We start from the raw sequence: 23,073 nt of genomic DNA on the forward strand, positions 1-23,073 counted from the left end.
GAGGGTTTCACCATGTTGGCCAGGCTGGTCTTGAACCCCTGACCTCAGGTGATCCATGTGCCTCAGCCTCCCAAAATGCTGGGATTACAGGTGTGAGCCACTGCACCCTGCCAAATGAGCCAATGATTGGGTGGAGTTTCTCAACTAGTTGCATTCAGATGGCAGCTGGGGCTGGAGTCATCCAAAGGCTCAGCTGGGCTGGAAATCCAAGATGGCGTCTTACATGTCTGACATCTCAGTTGGGATGGCTAGATCAGCTGCGGCTGACCAGTTATCTATCTCTCTCTCCATGCAGCCTCTTGCCATGCCCAGCTTCAGCTTCTGCATAGCATGGCAGTCTCAAGATATTCAGAATTTTTTTTTTCCCAGATGGAATCTCACTCTGCCACCAAGGCTAGAGTGCAGTGGCATGATCTTGGCTCACTGCAACCTCCACCTCCAGGGTTCAAGCGATTCTCGTGCCTCAGCCTCCTGAGTAGCTGGGATTACAGGCATGCACCACCATGCCCGGTTAATTTTTTTGTATTTTTAGTAGAGACAGGGTTTCTCCATGTTTGCTAGGCTGGTCTCAAACTCCTGACCTCACGTAGTCCCCCCGCCTTGGCCTCCCAAAGTGCTAGGATTACATGTGTGAGCTGCCATGCCTGGCTGAAAATAATAGATTTATACCTAACCATACTAATAATTGCATTGACTCTAAATTATGTAAACATCCAATTATAAGACAGAGATTTCAGACTAAATGAAAAAGCATGACCCAACTCTATGCTGCCCACAAGAAATTTTTTGTGTGTGTGTGAGACGGACTCTTGCACTGTCGCCCAGACTGGAGTACAGTGGCATGATCTCAGCTCACTGCAACCTCCACTTCCCGGGTTCAAGCAATTCTCCTGCCTCAGCCTCCCAAGTAGCTGGGATTACAGGTGCCCACCACCACACCCAGCTAATTTTTTGTATTTCTAGTAGAGATGAGGTTTCACTATGTTGGCCAGGCTGGTCTCAAACACCTGACCTTGTGATCTACCCGCTTCAGCCTCCCAAAGTGCAGGGATTACAGGCATGAGCCCTGTACCTGGCCAAAATACACTTTAAATAGAAAGACGTTCTGTACAAAAGTTAACTCAAAATGGACCACATCACTAAATGCAAAACTTAGCATTTCTACAAGGAAACATAGGAGAAAATCTTTGTGACCCTAGATGATGCAAAAGTTCATTATGTACAAGCATGATCATAAGAGAAAACCTTGATAAATTAGATTCCATCAAAATTAAAAACTTCTGCTCTTCAACAAACATTATTAAGAGAATGAAAAGATAAGCCAAACAGTGGGAGAAAATATTTGCAAATTACATACTTGATAAACAACTAGTATCCAAATATTTTAAGAACTCTTAAAAGTCAATAGCTAGAAAACAACCCAATTATTTAAAAAGGGCAAATGATTTGAATAAACACTTCACTAACGAAGATATGCAGATGACAAACAAGTACACAAAAAGCTGCTCGACATCCTCAGTCCTTAGGGAAATGCAAATGAAAACCACAAGGTCACTCTCCACGTATTAGAGTGGTTATCATGGAGAAAAGAGGCAGAGTGATTGCTTGAGGCCAGGAGTTTGAGACCAGCTTGGGCAACATACTGAGATACCGTCTCTACAAACATAAAAATTAGGGGCCAGGCACAGTGACTCACGCCTGTAATTCCAGCACTTTGGGAGGCCGAGGCGGGCGGATCACCTGAGGTCAGCAGTTCAAGACCAGCCTGGCCAACACGGTTAAACCCCGTATCTAGTAAAAAAAAATATATACCAAAAATTAGCCAGGCATGGTGGTGTATGCCTGTAATTCCAGCTATTTGGGAGGCTGAGGCAGGAGAATTGCTTGAACCCCAGAGGTGGAGGTTGCAGTGAGTTGAAATCCCGTCATTGCACTCCAGCCATGATGACAAGAGTGAAACTCTCAAAAAAAAAAGAAAAAAAAAATCTATTATTTTCATGGTTTTTCCTGATTCATCTGGTCATTGTTCTCTTTTTCCACCTTCTTTTGGATTAATCAAGTTTTTTTTTTTTTTTTTTTTTTTTTTTTGAGCAAGGATCTCACTCTTTTGCCCAGGCTGGAGTGCAGTGGTGTGATCATGGCTCACTTCTGCCTCAAACTCCTGGACAAAAGTGATCCTCCTACCACAGCCTCTCCAGTAGCTGAGACTATAGGCGTGTGCCTCCACACCTAGTTAATTTTTTTCTTTTTAATAGAGATGGTGTCTCATGTGCTGCCCAGGCTGGACTTGAACTCCTGGGCTCAAGTGATTCCTCCCACCTTGGCCTCCCAAAGGGCTGGGATTATAGGCGTGAGCCACTATGCCTGGCTGGATTAATCAAGTAATTTTTTTATGATTCTATTTTATCTCTTTTGTAGGCTTATTAGCTATAGCTCTTTGTTTTATTATTTTATTTATTTATTTATTTGAGAGTTTCACTCTTGTCACCCAAGCTGGAGAGCAGTGGCACGACCTAGGCTCACTACAACCTCTGCCGCCTGGGTTCAAGTGATTCCCCTGCCTCACTCAGCCTCCAGAGTAGCTGGGATTATAGGCGCCTGCCACCATGCCCAGCTAATTTGTTTTAGTAGAGATAGGGTTTCACCATGTTGGCCAGGCTGGTCTTGAACTCCTGACCTCAAGTGATCCACCCTCCTCAGCCTTCCAAAGTGCTGGGATGACAGGTGTAAGCCACCGCGCCCAGCTATTTTATTTTTTTTGAGACAGAGTCTCACTCTGTCGCCCAGGCTGGAATGCAGTGGCACGATATCGGCTCAGTGCAATCTCTGCCTCCCGGGTTCAAGTGATTTTCCTGCCTCAGCCTCCTGAGTAGCTGGGACTACAGGTGCCCGACACCAAGCCCGACTAATTTTTGTATTTTTAGTAGAGATGGGGTTTCACCATGTTGGCCAGGCTGGTCTCAAACTCCTGACCTAAGGTGATCCACCCGCCTCGACCTCCCAAAGTGCTGGGATTACAGGCGTGAGCCACCGCGCCTTGCCTGCCTTGTTTTCTTAATGGTCACTGTAGAGTTTATAGTCCACATCTTTAACTTCTCGCAGTCTACATTCAAGTGCTACTGCACTCCACACTCCAGTGTGGGTGACAGAGCAAGACTCTGTCTCAAAAAAAAAAAAAAAAACAAAACTAGCTGGGCATGGTAGCGCACACCTATAGTCTCACCTACTCGGGAGGCTGAGTCACGAGAATTGCTTGAACCCAGGAGGTGGAGGTTGCAGAGAGCTGAGATCACACCACCGCACCCCAGCCTGGGAGACAGAGCGAGACTCCATCTCAAAAAATTAAAAAAAATTTTTGCCTAGTGCTACACATAGGAATGTGCAGGTGCACACGCATACACCTGCATACACATACGTGTGCACAGGTACACATAGGAGTGAGTAAAACCAGTGAAATTGGAAGATTAAGGTCTTAGAATTGAACTAATGTCAATGTCCTGTTTTGATGTTGTATTACAGTTATATAAGATGTTAGCATCAGGTAAGTGGATGAAGGGCAAACAAGACCACCATGTACTTTTTTTTTTTTTTGAGATGGAGTCTTGCTGTGTCACCCAGGCTGGAGTGCAGTGGCGAGATCTTGGCTCATCGCAACCTCTACCTCCTGGGTTCAAGCGATTCTTCTGCCTCAGCCTTCCAAGTAGCTGGGATTATAGGCATCTGCCACCACGCCCAGCTAAGTTTTGTATTTTTAGTAGAGACGGGTTTTGCCATGTTGGCCAAGCTGGTCTCGAACTCCTGATCTCGTGATCTGCCCGCCTTGACCTCCCAAAGTGCTGGGATTACAGGCGTGAGCCACCACACCCAGCCTCTCTTTTTGTAACTTCTTATGAATCTATAATCTCTTAGAAATAAAAATAATCAGTCAGGTGCCATCGCTCATACCTGTAATCTCAGTACTTTGGGAGGCCGAGGCGGGTGGATCATTTGAAGTCAAGACTTTGAGACCAGCCTAGCCAACATGGCAAAATGCTGTCTCTGCTAAAAATACAAAAATTAGCTGGGCGTGGTGTCGGGCGTCTGCAATCCCAGCTACTCAGGAGGCTGAGGCAGGAGAATGGCTCAAACCTGGGAGGCAGAGGTTGCAGTGAGCCAAGATCCCGCCACTGCACTCCAGCTTGGGTAACAGAGTGAGACTCTGTCTCAATTAAAAATAAATAATAAATAAAATAAAAATAATAATTTTGTATTTGTATTATTTTTATGATTACAACTTTGTAATAAAAAGAATACAAATACAAAATGATCAGTTTAGTAATCATAAAAATTACAAAAGAATAAAGCAGATAGATGGAATATTAAAATTGTATTGAATTAAGTTAAAAGAAGGCAGGAAAAAGGTAACTAGAGAAAAACAACAACAACAAAAAAAACAGAAGGGACAAACGAAATGCCAGATGGTAAACTTATGCCCAATTATTTCCATAATTACAAATAAATGTAAAGAAATTCAACACTCCCATTAAAAGGTAGGGATTGGATAAAAAGGCAAGATCTAGGCCGGGTGTGGTGGCTCATTCCTGTAATCCCAGCACTTTGGGAGGCTGAGGTGGGCAGATCACTGGAGGTCAGGAGTTCAAGACCAGCCTGGCCAACATGGTAAAACCCCATCTCTACTGAAAATACAAAAATTAGCCTGTCTTGGTGGCAGGTGCCTGTAATCCCAGCTACTCAGGAGGCTGAGGCATGAGAACTGGTTGAACCCAGGAGACAGAGGTCGCAGTGAGCTGAGATTGTGCCACTATACTCCAGGATGGGCCACAGAAGAGACTCTGTCTCAAAAAATAAATTAATTAAATAAATAAATAAGTAAATAAATAAATAAATAAATAAATAAAAAGGCAAGATCTAGCTAGAAGGTTAAAATATTATGAAATATGTTTTGTGACCATAACAGAAATCAGTAATATAAAGATATCTCCAAAAAAATAAAAACCCTTGGCCGGGCGTGGTGGCTCACGCCTGTAATCCCAGCACTTTGAGGCCCAGGTGGGCAGATCACCTGATGAGGTCAGGAGTTCGAGACCAGCCTGACCAACAGGGTGAAACACCATCTCTACTAAAAATACAAAAATTAGCTGGGTGTGGTGGCGGGTGCCTGTAATCCCAGCTACTTGGGAGGCTGAGGCAGGAGAATCACTTGAATCCAGGAGGCTGAGGTTGCAGTGAGCTGAGGCTGTGCCATTGCACTCCAGCCTGGGCAACAAGAGTGAAACTCTATCTCGGAAAGAAAAAAAAAAAGCCCACAAGTATTTGGAAAGTAAATAACCCAGAAGTCGAAAAAGAAATCAAAAGAGAAAGTATAAACTACATAAAACTCAATGAAAAAAAAATAACATATCAAAATACATGACATGAGATAAAGTAATGCTTAGAAAGACATTGATAGATTTTTAAATGCTTAATTAGAAAAGAGGAAAAGGAGGACTGGGGAGACGGTGCTCAAAGGATACAAATTTCAGTTAGGAGGAGTAAGTTCAGAAGATCTATTGCACAACATGGTGACTACAGTTTTGTTTTTTGTTGTTGTTTGAGATGGAGTCTTTCTCTGTCGCCCAGGCTGGAGTGCAATGGTGCTACCTCGGCTCATTGCAACCTCTGCCTCCCAGGTTCAAACCATTCTCCTGCCTCAGCCTCCTGAGTAACTGGGATTACAGGCGAGCACCACCATGCCCGGCTAATTTTTATATTTTTAGTAGAGATGGGGTTTCACCATGTTGGCCAGGCTGGTCTTGAACTCCTGACCTCAAGTGATCCGCCCACCTTGGCCTCCCAAAGTGCTGGGATTACACGCATAAGCCACTGCGCCTGACCAACTACAGTTAATAACAATGTATTGTATACTTGAAAATTTCGAAGAGAGTAGTTCTATTTCTTTATTTTATTATTATTATTTTTTTCTGAGACAGTGTCTTGCTCTGTCGCCCAGGTTGGAGTGCAGTAATGCAATCTCGGCTCACTGCAAGCTCCGCCTCCTGGTTTCACTCCATTCTCCTGCCTCAGCCTCCCGAGTAGCTGGGACTACAGGCGCCCGCCACTACGCCCGGCTAATTTTTTGTATTTTTAGTAGAGACGAGGTTTCACCGTGTTAGCCAGGATGGTCTCGATCTCCTGACCTCGTGATCCGCCCGCCTCGGCCTCCCAAAGTGCTGGGATTACAGGCGTGAGCCACCATGCCCGGCCTATTTTATTTTTTTTGAGGCGGAGTTTCGCCCTTGTTGCCCAGGCTGGAGTGCAGTGGCACCATCTTGGCTCACCGCAACCTCTGCCTCCTGGGTTCAAGTGATTCTCCTGACTCAGCCTTCCAAGTAGCTGTGATTATAGGCATGCGCCACCACGCCCGGCTAATTTTTGTATTTTTAGTAGAGATGGGGTTTCACTGTGTTAGCCAGGATGGTCTCCATCTCCTGACCTCGTGATCCGCCCACCTCAGCCACCTCCCAAAGTGCTGGGATTACAGGCGTGAGCCATTGTGCCTGGCCAGAACTCCGTCTCAAAAACAAAACAAAACAAAACAAAACAAAATTATGCACATGAAAAACATCAGTCACAAAAGACTACGTTATGTATTTCCAAATGTGAAAAGTCCAAAATAGGTAGATTAATAGAGACAGAGAGATTAGTGTCTGCTTAGGGCTAGAAAGTTACTAGGGAGATTGGATATTAACTACAAATGAGTATGAGGTTTCTTTATTTAAAATTTTTTTATTGCGCTGAAATATACATAAAATTTACTATTTTAACTTTTTTTTTTTTTTTTTTTTGAGATGGAGTCTTGCTCTGTCTCTTAGGCTGGAGTGCAGGGGCATGATCTCGGCTCACTTCAACCTCTGCCTCCTGGGCTCAAGTGATTCTCTTGCCTGAGCCTCCTGGAGTAGCTGGGATTATAGATGCGCCACCACGCCTGGCTAAGTTTTGTATTTTTAGTAGAGATGTGGTTTCTCCACGTTGGCCAGGCTGGTCTCGAACTCCTGACCTCACATGATCCGCCCACCTCGGCCTCCCAAAGCGCTGGGATTACAGGTGTGAGCCACCTCACTTGGCCACTTTTTTTTTTTTTTCTTTTTTAATGAGACAAGGTCTCACCTATCATCTAGGCTACAACGCAGAGGCACAATCACAGCCAACTGCAACCTTGAACACCTGGCTTCAGGCGATCCTCCCACCTCTGTGTCCCAAACTGCTGTGTGAGCCACTGTGCCCAGCCAAAAGCTGTTTTTCAATGGAGGACCAACATCTGAAAAGTACATTGACAAACTGAGGCTCTTGTATGTTTAATTCAACGCCTACAGGGCAGTGGCAGTGGCTCATGCCTGTAATCCCAGCACTTTGGGAGGATGAGGCAGGAGGATGGCTTGAGGCCAACCTGGTCAACATAGTGAGACTCTGTCTTCACAAAACAAATAAAATATTAGCTGGGTGTGCTGGCACGAGCCTGTAGTCCCAGCTACTCAGAAGGCTGAGGCGGGAGGATCACTTGGGCTAGGAGGTAGAGGCTGCAGTGAGCTATGATCGTGTCATTGCACTCCAGCCTGGACAACAGAGCAAGACCCTGTCTCTAAAAAATAAATAATAAATGTCTATGGACTGCACAATATTGTTGATTCCTCAACTCCTCTCTTGCTCTTTTGCATATTGGCAACATAAAAAGTGTCATTTTCGGGCTGGGCACAGTGGCTCATGCCTGTAATCCCAGCACTTTGGGAGGCTGAGGCAGGTAGATCACTTGAGGTCAGGAGTTGGAGAGCAGCCTGGCCAACATGGTGAAACCCCGTCTCTACTAAAAATACAAAAATTAGCTGGGTATGGTGGTGGTGGAGGGGGGGCACCTGGAATCCCAGCTACTCAGGAGCCTGAGGCAGGAGAATAAATTGCTTGAACCTGGGAGGTAGAGGTTGCAGTGAGCTGAGATCGCGCCATTGCACTCTAGCCTGGGCGACAGAACAAGACTCTGACTGAAAAAAAAAAAAAAAAGAAAATATCGTTTTCAGAGGGCAAAGTGAGGAAGGTGCACCCTCAGGACATTCTTGCCTCAGCCTAGGGAAAGAGAGTTTAAGCAATTCCCCCAGAAAGGCACAGGAACCTCAGCCCAGAGAGGGGCAACTTCCTGCCTCGGGTCGCACAGCCTTGGGCTCCGACAGTCCCTCGTCTCTACCTCCCCAAGTTCAAATGTGCATGCGTGAAGTTCCAAACCCAGCCCCAGTGCTAACCCCTGGCTGCCTCCTCTTTCTGACTTCTCAGGGAAAAAAAAAAAAAACCAGATACACACAAAAAATCCCACAAGTCAGGAAACATCCATCACGGGCTGTCCAGCCCAGGCCAGAGGGGCAGGAGTCAGCAGGGAGGTGACCTCAAGGTCTCCGTGGGGACTAGGATCCGGCGGGGCTGGGGGTGAGAGGCTGGAAATTTTCCCACCCCGAGACTTTCCTGCGTCAACCCAGGAGGGCGCCCTGGATGCCGCCAGCCCTGCCCCCAACCTCCTTCCTCTCCTGACAGGGCAGCTTCCCGGCTAAGGATGGATGGGGAGGGTGTGCCAAGATGGAGCCACCAGGACCAGGAATGGACAGGCACTTTGAGATTGACCAGACGAGGGACCCTGGCTCAGAGTGGCGAAGGCCTGGCCTCAGAGCCACACAGCCAGGAGGTGTACATGGGTTGGCGTCGCTCCCAGCACACGCAGCCTCCCTCTACCTCCACTGCCCTGCCCAGGAGCTGGAGCCCAGCCCGGCCTTGGGTGTGTGAGAAGCCACTGGCCCGGGGCCCTGCTTCCCCGGTCCTTCCTCCCCACAACACACTCAGGACTCAGCCCTTCCTTGTGTTAAATAGAAACCTCTTTATTCTAAGTATCGAACGTTCCTTAATACATTGGATTGGGGCCAGACCTTGAGGTGAGGGAAAGGGGCGGGGGAGCTGGGATATTTCTGTAGAGACTTCCAGAACGACACTCACCACTCTGGGCTATGGCAGGAGGGGAGGTGCTGGGAACAGGCTTCATGGCCTTGGGAAAATGCTTTGTCTCTTTGGCCTCTGTTTCCTCCTACCTTTTTTTTTTTTTTTTTTTTTTTTTGAGAAAGGGTCTTGCTTTGTTGCCCAGGCTGGAGTGCAGTGGCACAGTCATAGCTCACTGCAGCCTCGAACTCCAGCAATCCTCCAGCCTCAGCCTTCCCAGTAGCTGGGACTACAGGCACACACCACCGTGCCTAGCTAATTTTTTATTTTTTGTAGAGATAGGGGGCAGGTCTCACTATGTTGCCTAGGCTGGTCTTGAACTCCTGGGCTCAAGCAATCCTCCGGCCTCAGCCTCCCAAAGTGTTGGGATTACAGGCATGAGCCACCGTGCCTGGCCTTTGTTTCCCTTCTGTACAGGGAGTTTGGGGTTGGGTGAGAAGACATCTAAGGGTCTTTCTATCCCAGGGGTGTGTGGTCCCAGGCAGGGAGTCAGGAGGGGCGCCGTACGGGAGGTTGGCTTGTCAGCAGCATAGATGGGGTCACTAAGGCAGGCGGTTGGGTGACCCTCAGCGCTGGGCCCGAGGTCGCGCTAGAGACGGAGGCCGGGGCCGAGGCAGACAGGCCAAACTGGGCCTGGCCAGCCGGGAGAGGGGGAGGCGGCCCAGGAAGAGAGGGAGGCTGAGACAGAAAGATGGGCGGGGCACAGGGATGTCTGCAAAGAAGGCACGGTCCCGAGGGGGTGACAGGGCTCCCTCCTCAGAGAGTTCCAGGTCCCGGGCCACGGCCAGGATCTCCTGGCGGGCGGCTGTGTTGCGCAGGCCACGGATGTCGAGGAGGGCTGCCACGTGCTTCTGCCTGTGGGGAGAGGAACAGACAGGTGCATGCAGATCCCCAGCTCTAGACACACACCCAACCCACCCGTGGACCCCACCTGACCTCCTCACCTATCCCAGAAACTGCCTGAGTTCTGGGGCCTCTGTGTCCCCTCCAGAGCCTTCCCTCCAATCAGCTCCCTTGCCCAGGCCCTCACCTCATACCAGCTCCCTCCAGAACTTCACTTCCAACCATCTCCAAATCCCCCTTACAACCAACCCCAGAACCAGCCCTGGGATCTTCCTTTTCACCCCAAGCCTCAGCTCGTGATTAAAATTCACCTTCTCAGCTGGGTGCCGTGGCTCATGCCTGTAATCCCAGCACTTTGGGGGGCCAAGGCAGGTGGATCACCTGAGGTCAGGAGTTCGAGACCAGCCTGGCCAACATGGCGAAACCCTCTCTCTACTAAAAATACATTAAAAAAAAAAAAAAAAGTTGGGTGTGGTGGCAGGCGCTTGTAATCCTAGCTACTCAGGAGTCTGAGGCAAGAGAATCCCTTGAACCTGGGAGGCAGAGGTTGCAGTGAGCTGAGATCGCGCCACTGCAGTCCAGCCTGGGCGACACAGCGAGACTCCATTTCAAAAGTAAAAAAAAAGAAAGAAACCTTGTACCCCACTCCCCCTAAATCCTCAGCCCTAGGTACCTCCTAATTTCAAGCTCAACCCCCTAAACCCAACCCAGCTAGCAAACTCTCAAACTTAGCTACAGATTCAAGTTCTGACTCATGATCCAATATTCAAGTTCAGAAACTCCACATCAGCAAGAATACTGGGACTTCTTGGGACCCCATGGGACTCCAGGAATATGTGCCTTCCCAAGGACATGACCTTATCCCCCAGAATCAGAACTGACCACCCTGAATCAATTCCAGGACCCTCACCCTCAGTGCTGAAACTGAAACCCGCTCATGCCTCACTCCTTGTTTTTCTGGGGTTCTGTTTCTCTGAGTATGTCTGAGAATGTGTCTGCCCAAATAGCACTGCAGGGACTGGCGTTGCTCCGGCAGCCACCACCACTGCCACCACCATCCAGCACTGTCACATGGTGGTGTGGTGTGCTGATCTGGTACACTAGTTTTTTTGTGTGTTTGTTTGTTTGTTTGTTTGTTTTGAGACAGAGTCTTGCTCTGTTGGCCAGGCTGGAGTGCAGTGGCGCGATCTCAGCTCACTGCAACCTCCGCCTCCTGGGCTCAAGCAATTCTCCTGCCTCAGCCTCCCGAGTAGCTGGGATTACAGGAGTGTGCCATCACACCTGGCTAATTTTTGTATTTTTAGTAGAGACGGTGTTTCACTATGTTGGCCAGGCTGGTCTCGAACTCCTGACCTCAGGTGATCCACCTACCTCGGCCTCCCAAAGTGCTGGGATTACAAGCGTGAGCCACCATGCCCGGCCGATCTGGTGTACTAGTTTTAGAGCCAGTCTACTGCCTGGGTTCAAGTTCCACCTTTGCCACTTGCTAGGCGTGATATTTCAATAGCTTTAATTATACCCCTTACTTATAGGCCAAGCGCAGTGGCTCACGCCTGTAATCTCAGCACTTTGGGAGGCAGAGGCAGGCGGATCACCTGAAGTCAGGAGCTCAAGACCAGTGTGGTCAACTTGGTGAAATCCCATCTCTACTAAAAATACAAAAATTAGCCGGGCATGGTGGCACATGCCTATACTTGGGAGGCTGAGGCAGAATAATCTCTTGAACCCGGGAGGCAGAGGTTGCCGTGAGCTGAGATCACTGCACTTCAGCCTGGGCGACAAAGTGAGACTCTGTCTCAAAAAACAAAACAAAACAAACAACAACAAAATACCCCTTATAAAGTTGGCATGGGCTGGGCAACGGTGGCTCACACTTCCCCATTCGTGGGAAGCCGAGACAGGCAGATCACTTGAGCCCAGAAGTTCGAGACCAGCCTGGGCAACATGGTGAAACCCATCTCTGCAAAAAATACAAAAAATTAGCTGGGCATTGTGGTGCATGCCTGTGGTCCCAGCTACTCAGGAGGCTGAGGTGGGAGGGCTGCTTGAGCCCAGGAGGTCAAGGCTGCAGTGAACCGTGATTGTGCCACTGCACTCCAGCCAGGGAAACAGAGTGAGACCCTGTCTCAAAAAAAAAAGAAAAAAAGTTGGCATGTAAGATGCTTATTTAGGTCTGAAACAAGAACTCATTGAGTGAGAACTGGAATTGTTACTATAGTCATGGATGATGATGATGATGATGATGATGATGATGATGATGATGATAAATTTCCCTAATAACCCTATGACGAGAATACTATTATCCCCATGGAACGGATGAGGAAACTGAGGCTCCGAGAAGGTCACCTACAAAGGAAGTGACCTGGCAGGAGTTGAATGCCGCCTGCGCCTGCCGCTGTCCCAGTGCGTGTGCGCCCGTGTGCCCTGTGTGTCCCTGAGTCCCCCGCGGCTCCCCTGCGGGCCGGCCCTTCCTGCCTCCGGGCAGCCCTGCGCCCCCCTGCCCTGGGCTTCCTGTGACCGCCTGTTTGTTTGTGAGCCCTGGTGGCGGTGGCGGCGGAGGCAGCAGCGGCGGCAGGAGAAGGAGGGAAATCTTATTAATAATGCCCTGGTTCCAGCAGGAAACGGCCGTCAGACACGCTCGCCGGCTCCCTCCCTCGCCCAGGAGGCAGGAAACACAGGGACGGATGCCAAGGCCGCCAGGAGACCTCGGCCAGGCACGGCGAGCCCTGGCCCAGGCGGGGTGTCTCACCTGATGTCTGGGTAGTCGCGCACCAACACTCCCACCTCCACCTGGATGCTGGGCGTGTCTTCCAGCTGCATGACTTCAGCCAAATGGGGCACCACGGCGTCCAGCCACGAGGCCTGGGACTCCTGCAGGGGAGGGAGGGCGCGGGGCTCACACCCTCCCAAGATTGACCCTGCCAATTCCTGCCCCTCCTGGCTTGTTATACCATCTCTAAAACGTAGCAGAAACCAGGGGTGGTGGTTCAAGCCTGTAATCCCAGCACTTTGGGAGGAGGCCGAGGCGGATGGATCACTAGAGGTCAGGACATCAAGACCAACCTGGCCAGTATGGTGAAACCCCATCTCTACTAAAAATACAAAAATTAGCCAGGCGTGATGGTGCACACCTGTAATCCCAACTACTCAGGAGGCTGAAGCAGGAGAATCACTTGAAATCGAGAGGCAGAGGTTACAGTGAGCGGAGATTGCACCACTGCACTCCAGCCTGGGTGACGGAGCGAGACTCTGTCTCAAAAATAAAGAATAAAAATAAAAATAAAAAATAAAATGTAGCAGAAGACATACTATGGCCACATTTGAGAAAAATCCATAATATAATCTCCTCCCAGTTTTGCAGGTAATTTGGAACTCTGGGAAACATCTCCAAACCTCTTCCACGTCTGCAAAATCTTGCCTTTGCGGGGATGGAGACTGGATAAAGTGTACAAGGAAGCTCCCTGCATTCTTTCTTACATCTGCATGTGAATCTACAATTATCTCAAAAATTTTCCAAAGAAAACATTCCAAGGACTCCGGGCTTGGAACTCCAAGAAGAGCGACTGAATGAGGCCCTTCCAGCCCAGCTGAATACAACTGGGTACAAATAAGATCTGGCGGTTTTTAATTCCAGGGTTTAGAAATGTTAGGATTTCTGTGTTTCTGTTGCATGTAGTTTCTCTGCACGTTCATGGAGTCTTTTTTTTCTTTTTTTTTTTTGAGACAGAGTCTCACTCTGTCCTCCAGGCTGGAGTGCGGTGGCAGGATCTCGGCTCACTGCAACCTCCGCCTCTTAGTTCAAGCGATTCTCCTGCCTCAACCTCCCAAGTAGCTGGGATTACAGGCGTGAGCCACCACACCCGGATAATTTTGGTAATGCAACGAGTTTTAACTCTGAGCCAGGCACTGTCCAAAGCACTTAACAGGAATTAACCAATCTGATCCTCAAAACAATGGATAGGGACCATTATTCGCCTTATTTAACAGCCGAGGAAAGCGCCCAGAGGCGAGTTCTCAGAGCAAGAAAGCCAGGTTTTAAGTGCAAAGGGTGTGGGTCAAAGTTACTGGTTGCTATTGACCCGAAGTTGGGTGAGAGTTTCTGTCCTGAGCTCTGCCCCTCTCCCCCTGGCTTTTGGGACCTGAGATTCTCGGAAGCCAAGCCTTGTCCTGGTTTCTGAAACACCCCCAACCGCGTCCCGACACTGACCAGCCGCCGGAACAGCCTCTGCAGTTGCGCCGCGTCCTCCCGGAGCCTGCCGGCCACGCGGCTGCGGGTCCGCGCCGAGCTGCAGCGCAGGCGCCCACGGAGCAGGGGCCGCACGTACTCGACCAGCGCCCGCCGGTGTAGCTCGGCTACCAGCGCCTGGAGGCGGAGGAGGGAAACCCGAGGGGTGTGAGCCATGCCCCACGGACTCCCATCCCGCCAGTCTGAAGGCCACCCCCGCCCCACTCGCCCACATCCACTCCGGGCACCCATGGGCACCCTTCCCGTGCCCACGCCCCAGTCCCCAGCCCCTGAGCTATCCTAGGATGCCTTCCCTGGCCCCCTAATTAGCCCGCGGACAGCCTCTGCCGGTCCCCAAAGGGTGGTCCATCCCAGCCTCTCCCCATTCCCAAAGCTCCACTCTCAGGGGCCCTGACTCAGTCTGCACCCCGCCTTACACCCCAGTTCCACGCACATGCCTCCCCGCAGACCCCGGGCAGGGGCCACCTCTCCCATCCACAGGGAGCCGCTCCCCACCTTAGAGGGGTTTCCTCCAGCAGGAGCGTTCTTGGCTCTCCCAACCTCCCAATCTCCCCTCTTCCCGTCCCTTTCCCCTTTCCTCCTCCCCTCTTTTCCCCCACCCCCACCTCCCCTCCCCTCAGGCAGGTGCACCTGGTAAGGCTCGTCCTGCATTCTGCGCAGGGCCAGGGCCTGGGCACCCAGCGTGCCCACGATGCCATCCAGGGCCTCCGGGCTGCTCAGCCACTTCCGGCGCATCAGCTTGTTGAAGTGTGGCTGGCAGGGACAGAGTAGGGGGTCACGCTCTCCTCCCTCCCACCCTCCCTCTTCACTTAGGAATAAGTTCCTGCAACCCTGCTCCGTGTTGAACCAGGGCTGTGTGGTGCTGGGAACACAAGGGGAAGAGATAGCCCCAGCCCTGGCATCCTGGGACTCACAGTCCAGAAGGGGAGAGAGACTGGTCCCCAGGTAGTGATGACCCAAAGCTGGTAAGGCTGGGACTCGGGAACCCAGGGGTTTAGGAAGCCCAGAGGGGATGCCTGACTCAGCTTGGAGCCATGGAGGGCTTCCTGGAGGAGGGGACACCGGAACTGAGGCCCTGGTGATGATCTTCCTTAGCCAAGTGAGGGATGGGGGAGGGGGAGTGGCTCAATGGGAGAAAATAGTGAGTATTAAGAAAGTTCAGATTTCAGATGGGCATGTCAGGGAGAGGACCAGCGAAAAGGTCAGTGTGGTTGATGAAAACAGGGGACTTCATTTAAAAATTATTAAGGGCCGGGCACAGTGGTTCACACCTGTAATCCCAGCACTTTGGTAGGCCAAGGCAGGAGGGTAAGTCAAACTCTTGAGCCCAAGAGTTTGAGACCAGCCTGGGCAACATTGCGAGACCCCATCTCTACAAAACATTTAAAAGTTAGCTGGGACTGCGCGCAGTGGCTCACGCCTGTAATCCTAGCACTTTGGGAGGCTGCGGCGGGTGGATCACCTAAGGTCAGGAGTTCAACCCTGTCTCTACCAAAATACAAAAATTAGCCGGGCGCGGTGGCGTGCAACTGTAGTTCCAGCTACTCTGGATGCTGAGACAGCAGAATTGCTTGAACCTAGAAGGTGGAGGTTGCAGTGAGCCGAGATCACACCACTGCACTCCAGCCTGGGCGACAGAGTAAGACTCCGTCTCAAAAATAAGTAAATCAATTTAAAAAAATAAAAATTAGCTGGGTATGGTGTCATGTGCCTGTAGTCCCAGCTACTCAGAAGGCTGAGGTGGGAGGATGGCTTGAGCCCAGGAGTTCAGGCTGCAGTGAAATATGATCATGATACTGCACTCCAGCCTGGGTAACAGAGGGAGGCCCCGTCTCAAAAAAAAAAAAAAAAAAAAAAAAGAGAAAAATAAGAACTTTAAGACATATTTTTAAAATTCATTAACTATGCACAGCCCTTAAGGGAAGGAGGACGGATTGCTTCCACATTCCACTTCCTAGATCTGGTTGAGAAAACATGTTCCCCATCTGGAGCTCTTAGGAAGGAGTATAGTAAATGCCTCAGTTAATAACATCCTCCTTTTTGAAAGTTGCCTTTTCTCTCCACCCTTGAGTAGATCCGGTATTTGACGAAACTTGTGAAAGTGGGTGGAACCTGTCTTGCCCCCTCTTTTCTAGAATGCGCTGTATATGCGACTGTGACTTTCAAGGAAATGTGTTTGCCATTTGCTGATTTTGGGGGGAAGTTAATTTCTAACTTCTTCCACTGGTAAATGAAGGAAAGTATTGCACCTTGCAAATGCACCAAATGAATTGAGTTCACCATTTTAAAAACCGTCTTTTGGCCAGGCGGATCTCATTGGAAAATTATTAAGGGGCCAGGCATGGTGGCTTACACCTGTAATTCCAGCACTTTGGGAGGCTGAGGCGGGTGGATCACTTGAGGTCAGGAGTTCGAGACCAGCCTGGCCAGCATGGTGAAACCCCATCTCTACTAAAAATACAAAAAATTAGCTAGGCGTGATGGTGGGCGCCTGTAATCCCAGCTACTCGGGAGGCTGAGGCAGTAGAATCTCTTGAACCTGGGAGGCGGAGGTTGCAGTGAGCCGAGATCAAGCCATTGCACTCCAGCCTCAGCAACAAGAGCAAAACTCCGTCTCAAAAATAAATAAATTAATTAATTAAGGGCTGGGCACAGTGGCTCATGCCTGTAATCTCAGCACTTTGGGAGGCTGAGGCTCGAGAATTGCTTGAGCCAAGGGCAACATAGTAAGACTCCCTCTCTATAATTTTTTTTTTTTTGTTTAATTAGCTGGGCATGGTGGCCCACACTGTGGTCCTAGCTACTTAGGAGGCTGATGTGAGAGGATCATGTAAGCCCAGGTGGTTGAGGCTGCAATGAGCTATGATCATGCCATTGCACTCCAGCCTGGGTGACAGAGCAAGATTCTATCTCAAAAAGACAAACAGAAACAAAAACAAAACTCTTTTTCCCCCTGCCCAAAACAAAAAATAATAATAACTTTAAGACAGTGACAGAAGAGCATTAAACCAAGATTGGGCCTTTCGAAGTGTGTGTTTTGGGGGTGAGGGAAGCTGTGCGACCCTGAAGCTGGCATTGGGGTTTATTCCAGGCATAAGACAGGGAGGGGAGAGGTGAGGCTGGGGCAGGGCTGGATTGCACATGGCCTCCTGGGCTTGGGGAGAAGCCCTAGCTTTCTCCTGAGGGCACTAGGCAGCCATGGCCAGTTTGAGCTGGGGAGGGAGAGGGTCAGATTTGTGCTTTACCGAGATGGGAGGAGACGAGACTGAGGTAGAAATGATGGAGGAGGCTGGAAAAAAGGGGAAAGTGGAGATAGGGAGGGGATGAAAGGGGGTGAGGAAGGGGAAGAGGAGAATCCAAGTGGTAGAATTCATAGGATGAAGTGAGTGACCACCACCTGTGGGGAGGGAAGGGAGGTATCTGGAGGACACCAGAGACCCTGGAGATGGGCAGGCCGTGGGTCTCTCCCTGAGACAGGGGCGGGGGGAGGGTCAGGGGAGAGGCTGCAGTCTGGGTAGACACAGGGCATGTGAAGTTCGGAGATATCCCCAAGATGGTATCCATGGGAGGGCATCTAATTCCCTCTTCAGCTCAGCCTCAGCACCTGCTCTCTCACCCTGACAGCAGCCCAGTTTTCTTTTTTGTTTTTTTTTGTTTTTTTTTTTTGAAAGATAGGGTCTCACTATATTGCCCAGGCTGGTGTTGAACTGCTGAACTCAAGCAATCCTCCCACCTCACAGCCTCCCAAAGTGCTGGGATTACAGGTGAGAGCCACCATATCTAATGTGTTGCTGGGTTTTGTTTGTTTGTTTTGAGACGGAATCTCGCTCTGTCGCCAGGCTGGGGTGCAGTGGCGCGATCTCGGCTCACTGCAACCTCTGCCTCCCAGTCAAGTGATTCTCCTGCCTACTCTCCTGAGTAGCTGGGACTACAGGCACGTGCCACCATGCCCGGCTAATTTTTGCATTTTTAGTAGAGATGGGGTTTCACCCTGTTGGCCAGGATGGTCTCTTGACCTTGTGATCTGCCTGCCTTGGCCTCCCAAAGTGCTGGGATTATAGGTGTGAGCCACTGTGCCCAGCAGGGCTTTTTTTTTTTTTTTTTTTGAGACAGGGTCTTGCACTGTCTCCCAGGCTGGAGTGCGATGGTGTGAACACAGCTCACTACATCCTCAACTTCCTGGGATCAAGCAATCCTCCCACTTCAGCCTCCCAAGTACCTGGGACTACAGGCACCCACCACCACACCCAGCTTATTGTTTTTTATTTTTTGTAGAGAAGAGGCCTCATTATGTTGCCCAGGCTGGTCTCGAACTCCTGGGCTCAATCGATCCTCCTGCCTCAGCCTTCAAAAGTGCTGGGATTACAGGTGTGAGCCACCACGCCCGGCCAGCTCTGTTTTCTGAACCTCCAAAAATGGAGCAAGGCATGAGGGAACCCACATAATGCCTGGGCCCTGGTGATTCTCCCAGGGTCCCCACCCTGGCTGATGCTCACATACACATGCACACTCATGCACACGGCGCACACACACACACAAACACTCCCTCAAAAGCCTACAGCCGTTCACACACTCACACAGGCATGCGAGCACAGCATTGTGTCCTGTCTCTTCATGTCTCTAGCTGGTTCTTTATCTTTCCTTTTTTTTTTTTTTTTTTTTTGAGACGGAGTCTCACTCTGTCGCCCAGGCTGAAGTACAGTGGCATAATCTCATTTCATTGCAACCTCTGCCTCCCACGTTCAAGCGATTCTCCTGCCTCAGCCTCCCGAGTAGCTGGAATTACAGGCACTTGCCACCACGCCTGGCTAATTTTTTGTATTTTTAGTAGAGACGGGGTTTCACCATGTTGGCCAGGCTGGTCTCAAACTCTTGACCTCAAGTGATCTGCCCGCCTTGGCTTCCCAAAGTGCTAAGATTACAGGCGTGAGCCACCACGCACAGTCTATCTCTAGCTGGTTCTGATGTCTCTCCCTCTGTCCCTCTGTCCCAGTCTCTCTCCTTTCCTTCCTCCCTCACCTATCTTGTTTTCTCAGTCTCTCCCTGTTTCTTTTGCTTCTGCTCTCTCTGTCTGTGTCTCTCTCTCCCTCAAAACATACATAGTGGTTTATAAGGCCAGGCACAGTGGCTCATGCCTGTAATCCCAGCCTGGGTGACAGAGCGAGACTCTGTCTCAAAAACAATTAAACAAAAACAAAAAAGCAAACATACATAGTGGTTTATAGACTAAGACCGTAGATTCGCAAAGGGCTTTGCCACTTGCTGGTCTCATCTTCCTCACCTGTAAAATGAACCTACAACCCATCTCATAGGACTGCAGTGAGAATTAAACGAGCCGATACTCTTAAGCACCTGGCACAGTGAGTCCTGAGAATGTGTTTGCTGTTGCTATAAAGTCTGTATATTTAAGATAGCAAGCTGGGTGTGGTGGCTTACATCTGTAATCCCAACACTTTGGGAGGCCAAGTCAGGAGGATCGCTTGAGCCCAGGAGTTCAAGATCAGCCTGGGCAACATAGTGAGACCCTGTCTCTACCAGAAATACAAATAAATAGGCAGGGCGAGGTAGCTCACACCTATAATCCCAGCACTTTGGGAGGCCAAGGTGGGCAGATCACGAGGTCAAGAGATCGAGACTATCCTGGCCGACATGGTGAAACCCCATCTCTACTAAAAATACACAAATTAGCGTGGTGGCGTGGTGGCAACCGCTATAGCATGGCAGGTGGCAGTAAGTGCTTTGGAGAAAAACAGCAGGGAGTCGGGAGGGGGGTTTGGTCTAGGGGCTTCTGTTTTTTTGTTTTTTGAGAGGGAGTCTCGCTCTGTCACCCAGGCTGTAGTGCAATGGTGCGATCTTGGCTCACTGCAACCTCAGCCCCCTGGGTACAGGCAATTCTCCTGCCTCAGCCTCCAGAGTAGCTGGGAGTACAGGCGTGTGCTGCCACGCCTGGCTAATTTTTGTAATTTTAGTAGAGACGGGGTTTTGCCATATTGGCCAGGCTGGTCTCGAACTCCTGACCTCAAGTGATCCGCCCACCTTGGCCTCCCAAGTGCTGGGATTACAGGCGTGAGCCACCGCACCCAGTCAGAGCTTCTGTTTTAAATGGGGCAATCAGCGAAGGTCGCACTGAGGTGACATTTGAGTCAAGACTTGAGGCAGGGCGTGGTGGCTCACACCTGTAATCCCAGCACTTTGGGAGGCCGAGGTGGGCAGATCACATGAGGCCAGGAGTTTGAGACCAGCCTGGCCAACATGGTAAAACACCATCTCTACTAAAAATACAAAAAAGTTAGCTGGGCGTGGTGGTGCATTCCTGTAATCCCAGCTACTAGGGAGGCTGAGGCAGGAAAATCGCTTGAACCTGGGAGGCAGAGGTTGCAGTGAGCTGAGATTGTGCCATTCCACTCCAGCCTGGGCGACACAGGGAGACTGTCTCAAAACAAAACAAGACTTGAAAGAGGTGTGAGAGGCAGCTATGTGGCTGTGAGAGGGAGAGCATTCCAGGCAGAGGGAAGGGCAAGTGCAAAGGCCCTGAGGCAGGAATGTACCTGCTGGGTTAAGAGACAGCAAGGGGGCTGGCGTGGCTGGAGTGGGATTAGTGGGAGAGCCAGGAGTGGGGGGAGGGTGGCGGGCAGGGGCAGGAGATGAGGTCTGAGAAGGAGAGTAGTGAGGGAAGGGGCTGATTGTGCCGGGTTGTGGGGGCTACAGTGGGATTTTGGCATTTGCTCTGCGTGAGCTGGGAGTTGTGGGAGGATTCTGAGCAGAGAGAAGGGGAGTGTTCCACTGTATAACATGGGTTGAGCTTGTGTTACGGCCAGGAACACACTCCCCCTGCAGTCTCTCTCCTCAGTGCTCCCACCCCCCTACCACATTCACTCACCCACCTTTGCACCGAACCCCTATAGGGCGGGCACGAGGACCAGGAGATGGGTGTATGGGGCTCTGGGGTCTAGGAGAGCCTGAGCAGGGATCTGGGGGACCTCAGTGGGGAGGGGCTCCATCCAAACCTCAAGCCCCCTCCTGCTGATGGCCCTCTGTTATCCCGGTGGGTGCACCCTCTCCACTCCACCAACAGCCCAGGCATGGCCTTGACTGCCCCTGCCCCCCGCCCCTGTCTGCTTCCCAAACACTGAGCCATGGGCTAAAAGGAACTGGAGGATGGTGGGGGGCAGCGCTTCCCTGTCCTGGCATGGGCCCCAACCCTGGCCTCCCACCTCACTCACCTGCAGCTCCTGGAACAGCAGGTCGGCCACGACACGGTGGCAGAGCCGGGTCACATGGTCCAGAGCACTAGCAGATGCTTCCCGGGCCGGCTCGCTTTCTGGGGGCCCCACCCGGGCCAGGCGCTCGGCCAGAGCTCTGTGGGGATCAACAGAGCCAAAACTGAGGGACCCCAACATCTCAGCCCAACTGCCTAGACCTGTCTTCCCTTAGGTAGATCAGAGGGGCACAGGGGTGACAGGTCAGATGGGGGGCTGAGAAAGGTCAGGGACTCTGGAGAGGGGTCAGGGGATGCTTGACAGGTTGGGGGTGTCTGGGGATTGGGGGTGTCTGGGGATGTCAGGGGACTCATGGATGTTGGGGGGCTGAGGGATGGCTAGGAGGTCTAGGGTATATTGGGGGAGGGAAGGGGGTCTCTGTGTCTTCGGGTCTCAGTTTCTCTTGGTGCTTTCTGGGTGAGAGTGTGGAGGCCTCCATTCTAAAAATCTGTGGTTCTTTTTTTTTTTTTGAGACAGAGTCTTGCTCTGTCACCCAGGCTGGAGTGCAGTGGCGCCATCTCGGCTCACTGTAAGCTCCGCCTCCCAGGTTCATGCCATTCTCCTGCCTCGGCCTTCCGGGTAGCTGGGACTACAGGCGCCCACCACCACACCCAGCTAATTTTTTGTATTTTTAGTAGAGATGGGGTTTCACCGTGTTAGCCAGGATGGTCTTGATCTCCTGAGCTTGTGATCCACCTGCCTTGGCCTCCCAAAGTGCTGGGATTACAGGCGTGAGCTGCCGCACCCAGCCAAGTCTGGGGTTCTAATGGTCTACAGCTCTGAAACTGTACCCTTACTCTTCTCTTTTTTTTTTTTTTTTTGAGACACAGTTTTGCTCTTGTTGCCCAGGCTGGAGCGCAGTGGCGCGATCTCGGCTCATTGCAACCTCCACCTCCCAGGTTCAAGTGATTCTCCTGCCTCAGTCTCCCAAGTAGCTGAGACTACAGGCACCTGCCACCACACCTGGCTAATTTTTGTATTTTTAGTAGAGACAGGTTTTCACCATGTTGGTCAGGCTGGTCTTGAACTCCTGGCCTCAAGAGATCCGCCCACCTTGGCCTCCCAAAGTGTGGGATTATAGGCATGGGCCACTGCATCCTGCCCCGGCCATTTATTATGATTATTATTATTTGTAATACAAATGGTAGAATAGTATACCCACTTCTGCCCTTTCCTTCAACAGCTTGGAGACTTTTCCGTTAGGGCATGAAGAGTTCTCACGCTCCTTTTTAACATCTGAACTGGATTCCACTGCTTAGCTGTCCTATCATTTATTTAACTGGCCCTCGATAGATGGACAGTTGGTTCCATTTTTTCCAGGGAGGAACCCTGCACATATGTCATATCCCATGAGCTTTTGGCCTCTGAAGGGTGCATTCCTAGAGGATCTGCTGGGTCAAGCGCCCAGTGTTTGTGATTTAGGCAGAAAGTGCTTGGTCCAGACTGTTCTCCATTCAGCAATGGAAGAACACAGACTGCTACAATGATAGGAAATGGGAATGGCCAGGCGCAGTGGCTCATGCTTGTAATGCCAGCATTTTGGGAAGCTGATGCAGGAGCATCACTTGAGCCTGGGAGTCCGAGACCAGCCTGGGCGACATAGAGAGACCTCCATCTCTTTTATTTTCTTTTTTTTGAGATGGAGTCTCGCTCTGTCACCCAGGCTGCAGTGCAGTGACGGGATCTCGGCTCACTGCAACCTCCACCTCCCAGGTT

At 50.6% G+C, this 23,073-nt stretch overlaps 1 protein-coding gene across 2 annotated transcripts in view; it reads right to left on the bottom strand.

Annotated features, from left to right (window-relative positions):
- Positions 1-8,873: 8,873 nt before the first annotated feature.
- The window catches only part of EXOC3L2 (exocyst complex component 3 like 2), a 32,636-nt gene continuing 18,436 nt past the window's right edge, over positions 8,874-23,073 (bottom strand). Inside the window, exons 8-12 of one of the 2 annotated variants that reach the window (XM_512744.9) lie at positions 21,322-21,457; positions 14,729-14,851; positions 14,060-14,215; positions 12,602-12,723; positions 8,874-9,864 (exon numbers count right to left, since the gene is read on the bottom strand). In XM_512744.9, coding sequence (XP_512744.6) covers positions 9,576-9,864; positions 12,602-12,723; positions 14,060-14,215; positions 14,729-14,851; positions 21,322-21,457 — 826 coding nt within the window. In that variant the 3' untranslated portion in view covers positions 8,874-9,575. The remainder of the gene's footprint in view (positions 9,865-12,601; positions 12,724-14,059; positions 14,216-14,728; positions 14,852-21,321; positions 21,458-23,073) is intronic. The other variant, XM_063800776.1, reaches the window with a different exon arrangement.

This window comes from Pan troglodytes, chromosome 20 (assembly GCF_028858775.2).
Source record: "Pan troglodytes isolate AG18354 chromosome 20, NHGRI_mPanTro3-v2.0_pri, whole genome shotgun sequence".
NCBI classification, from domain to species: Eukaryota; Metazoa; Chordata; class Mammalia; order Primates; family Hominidae; genus Pan; species Pan troglodytes.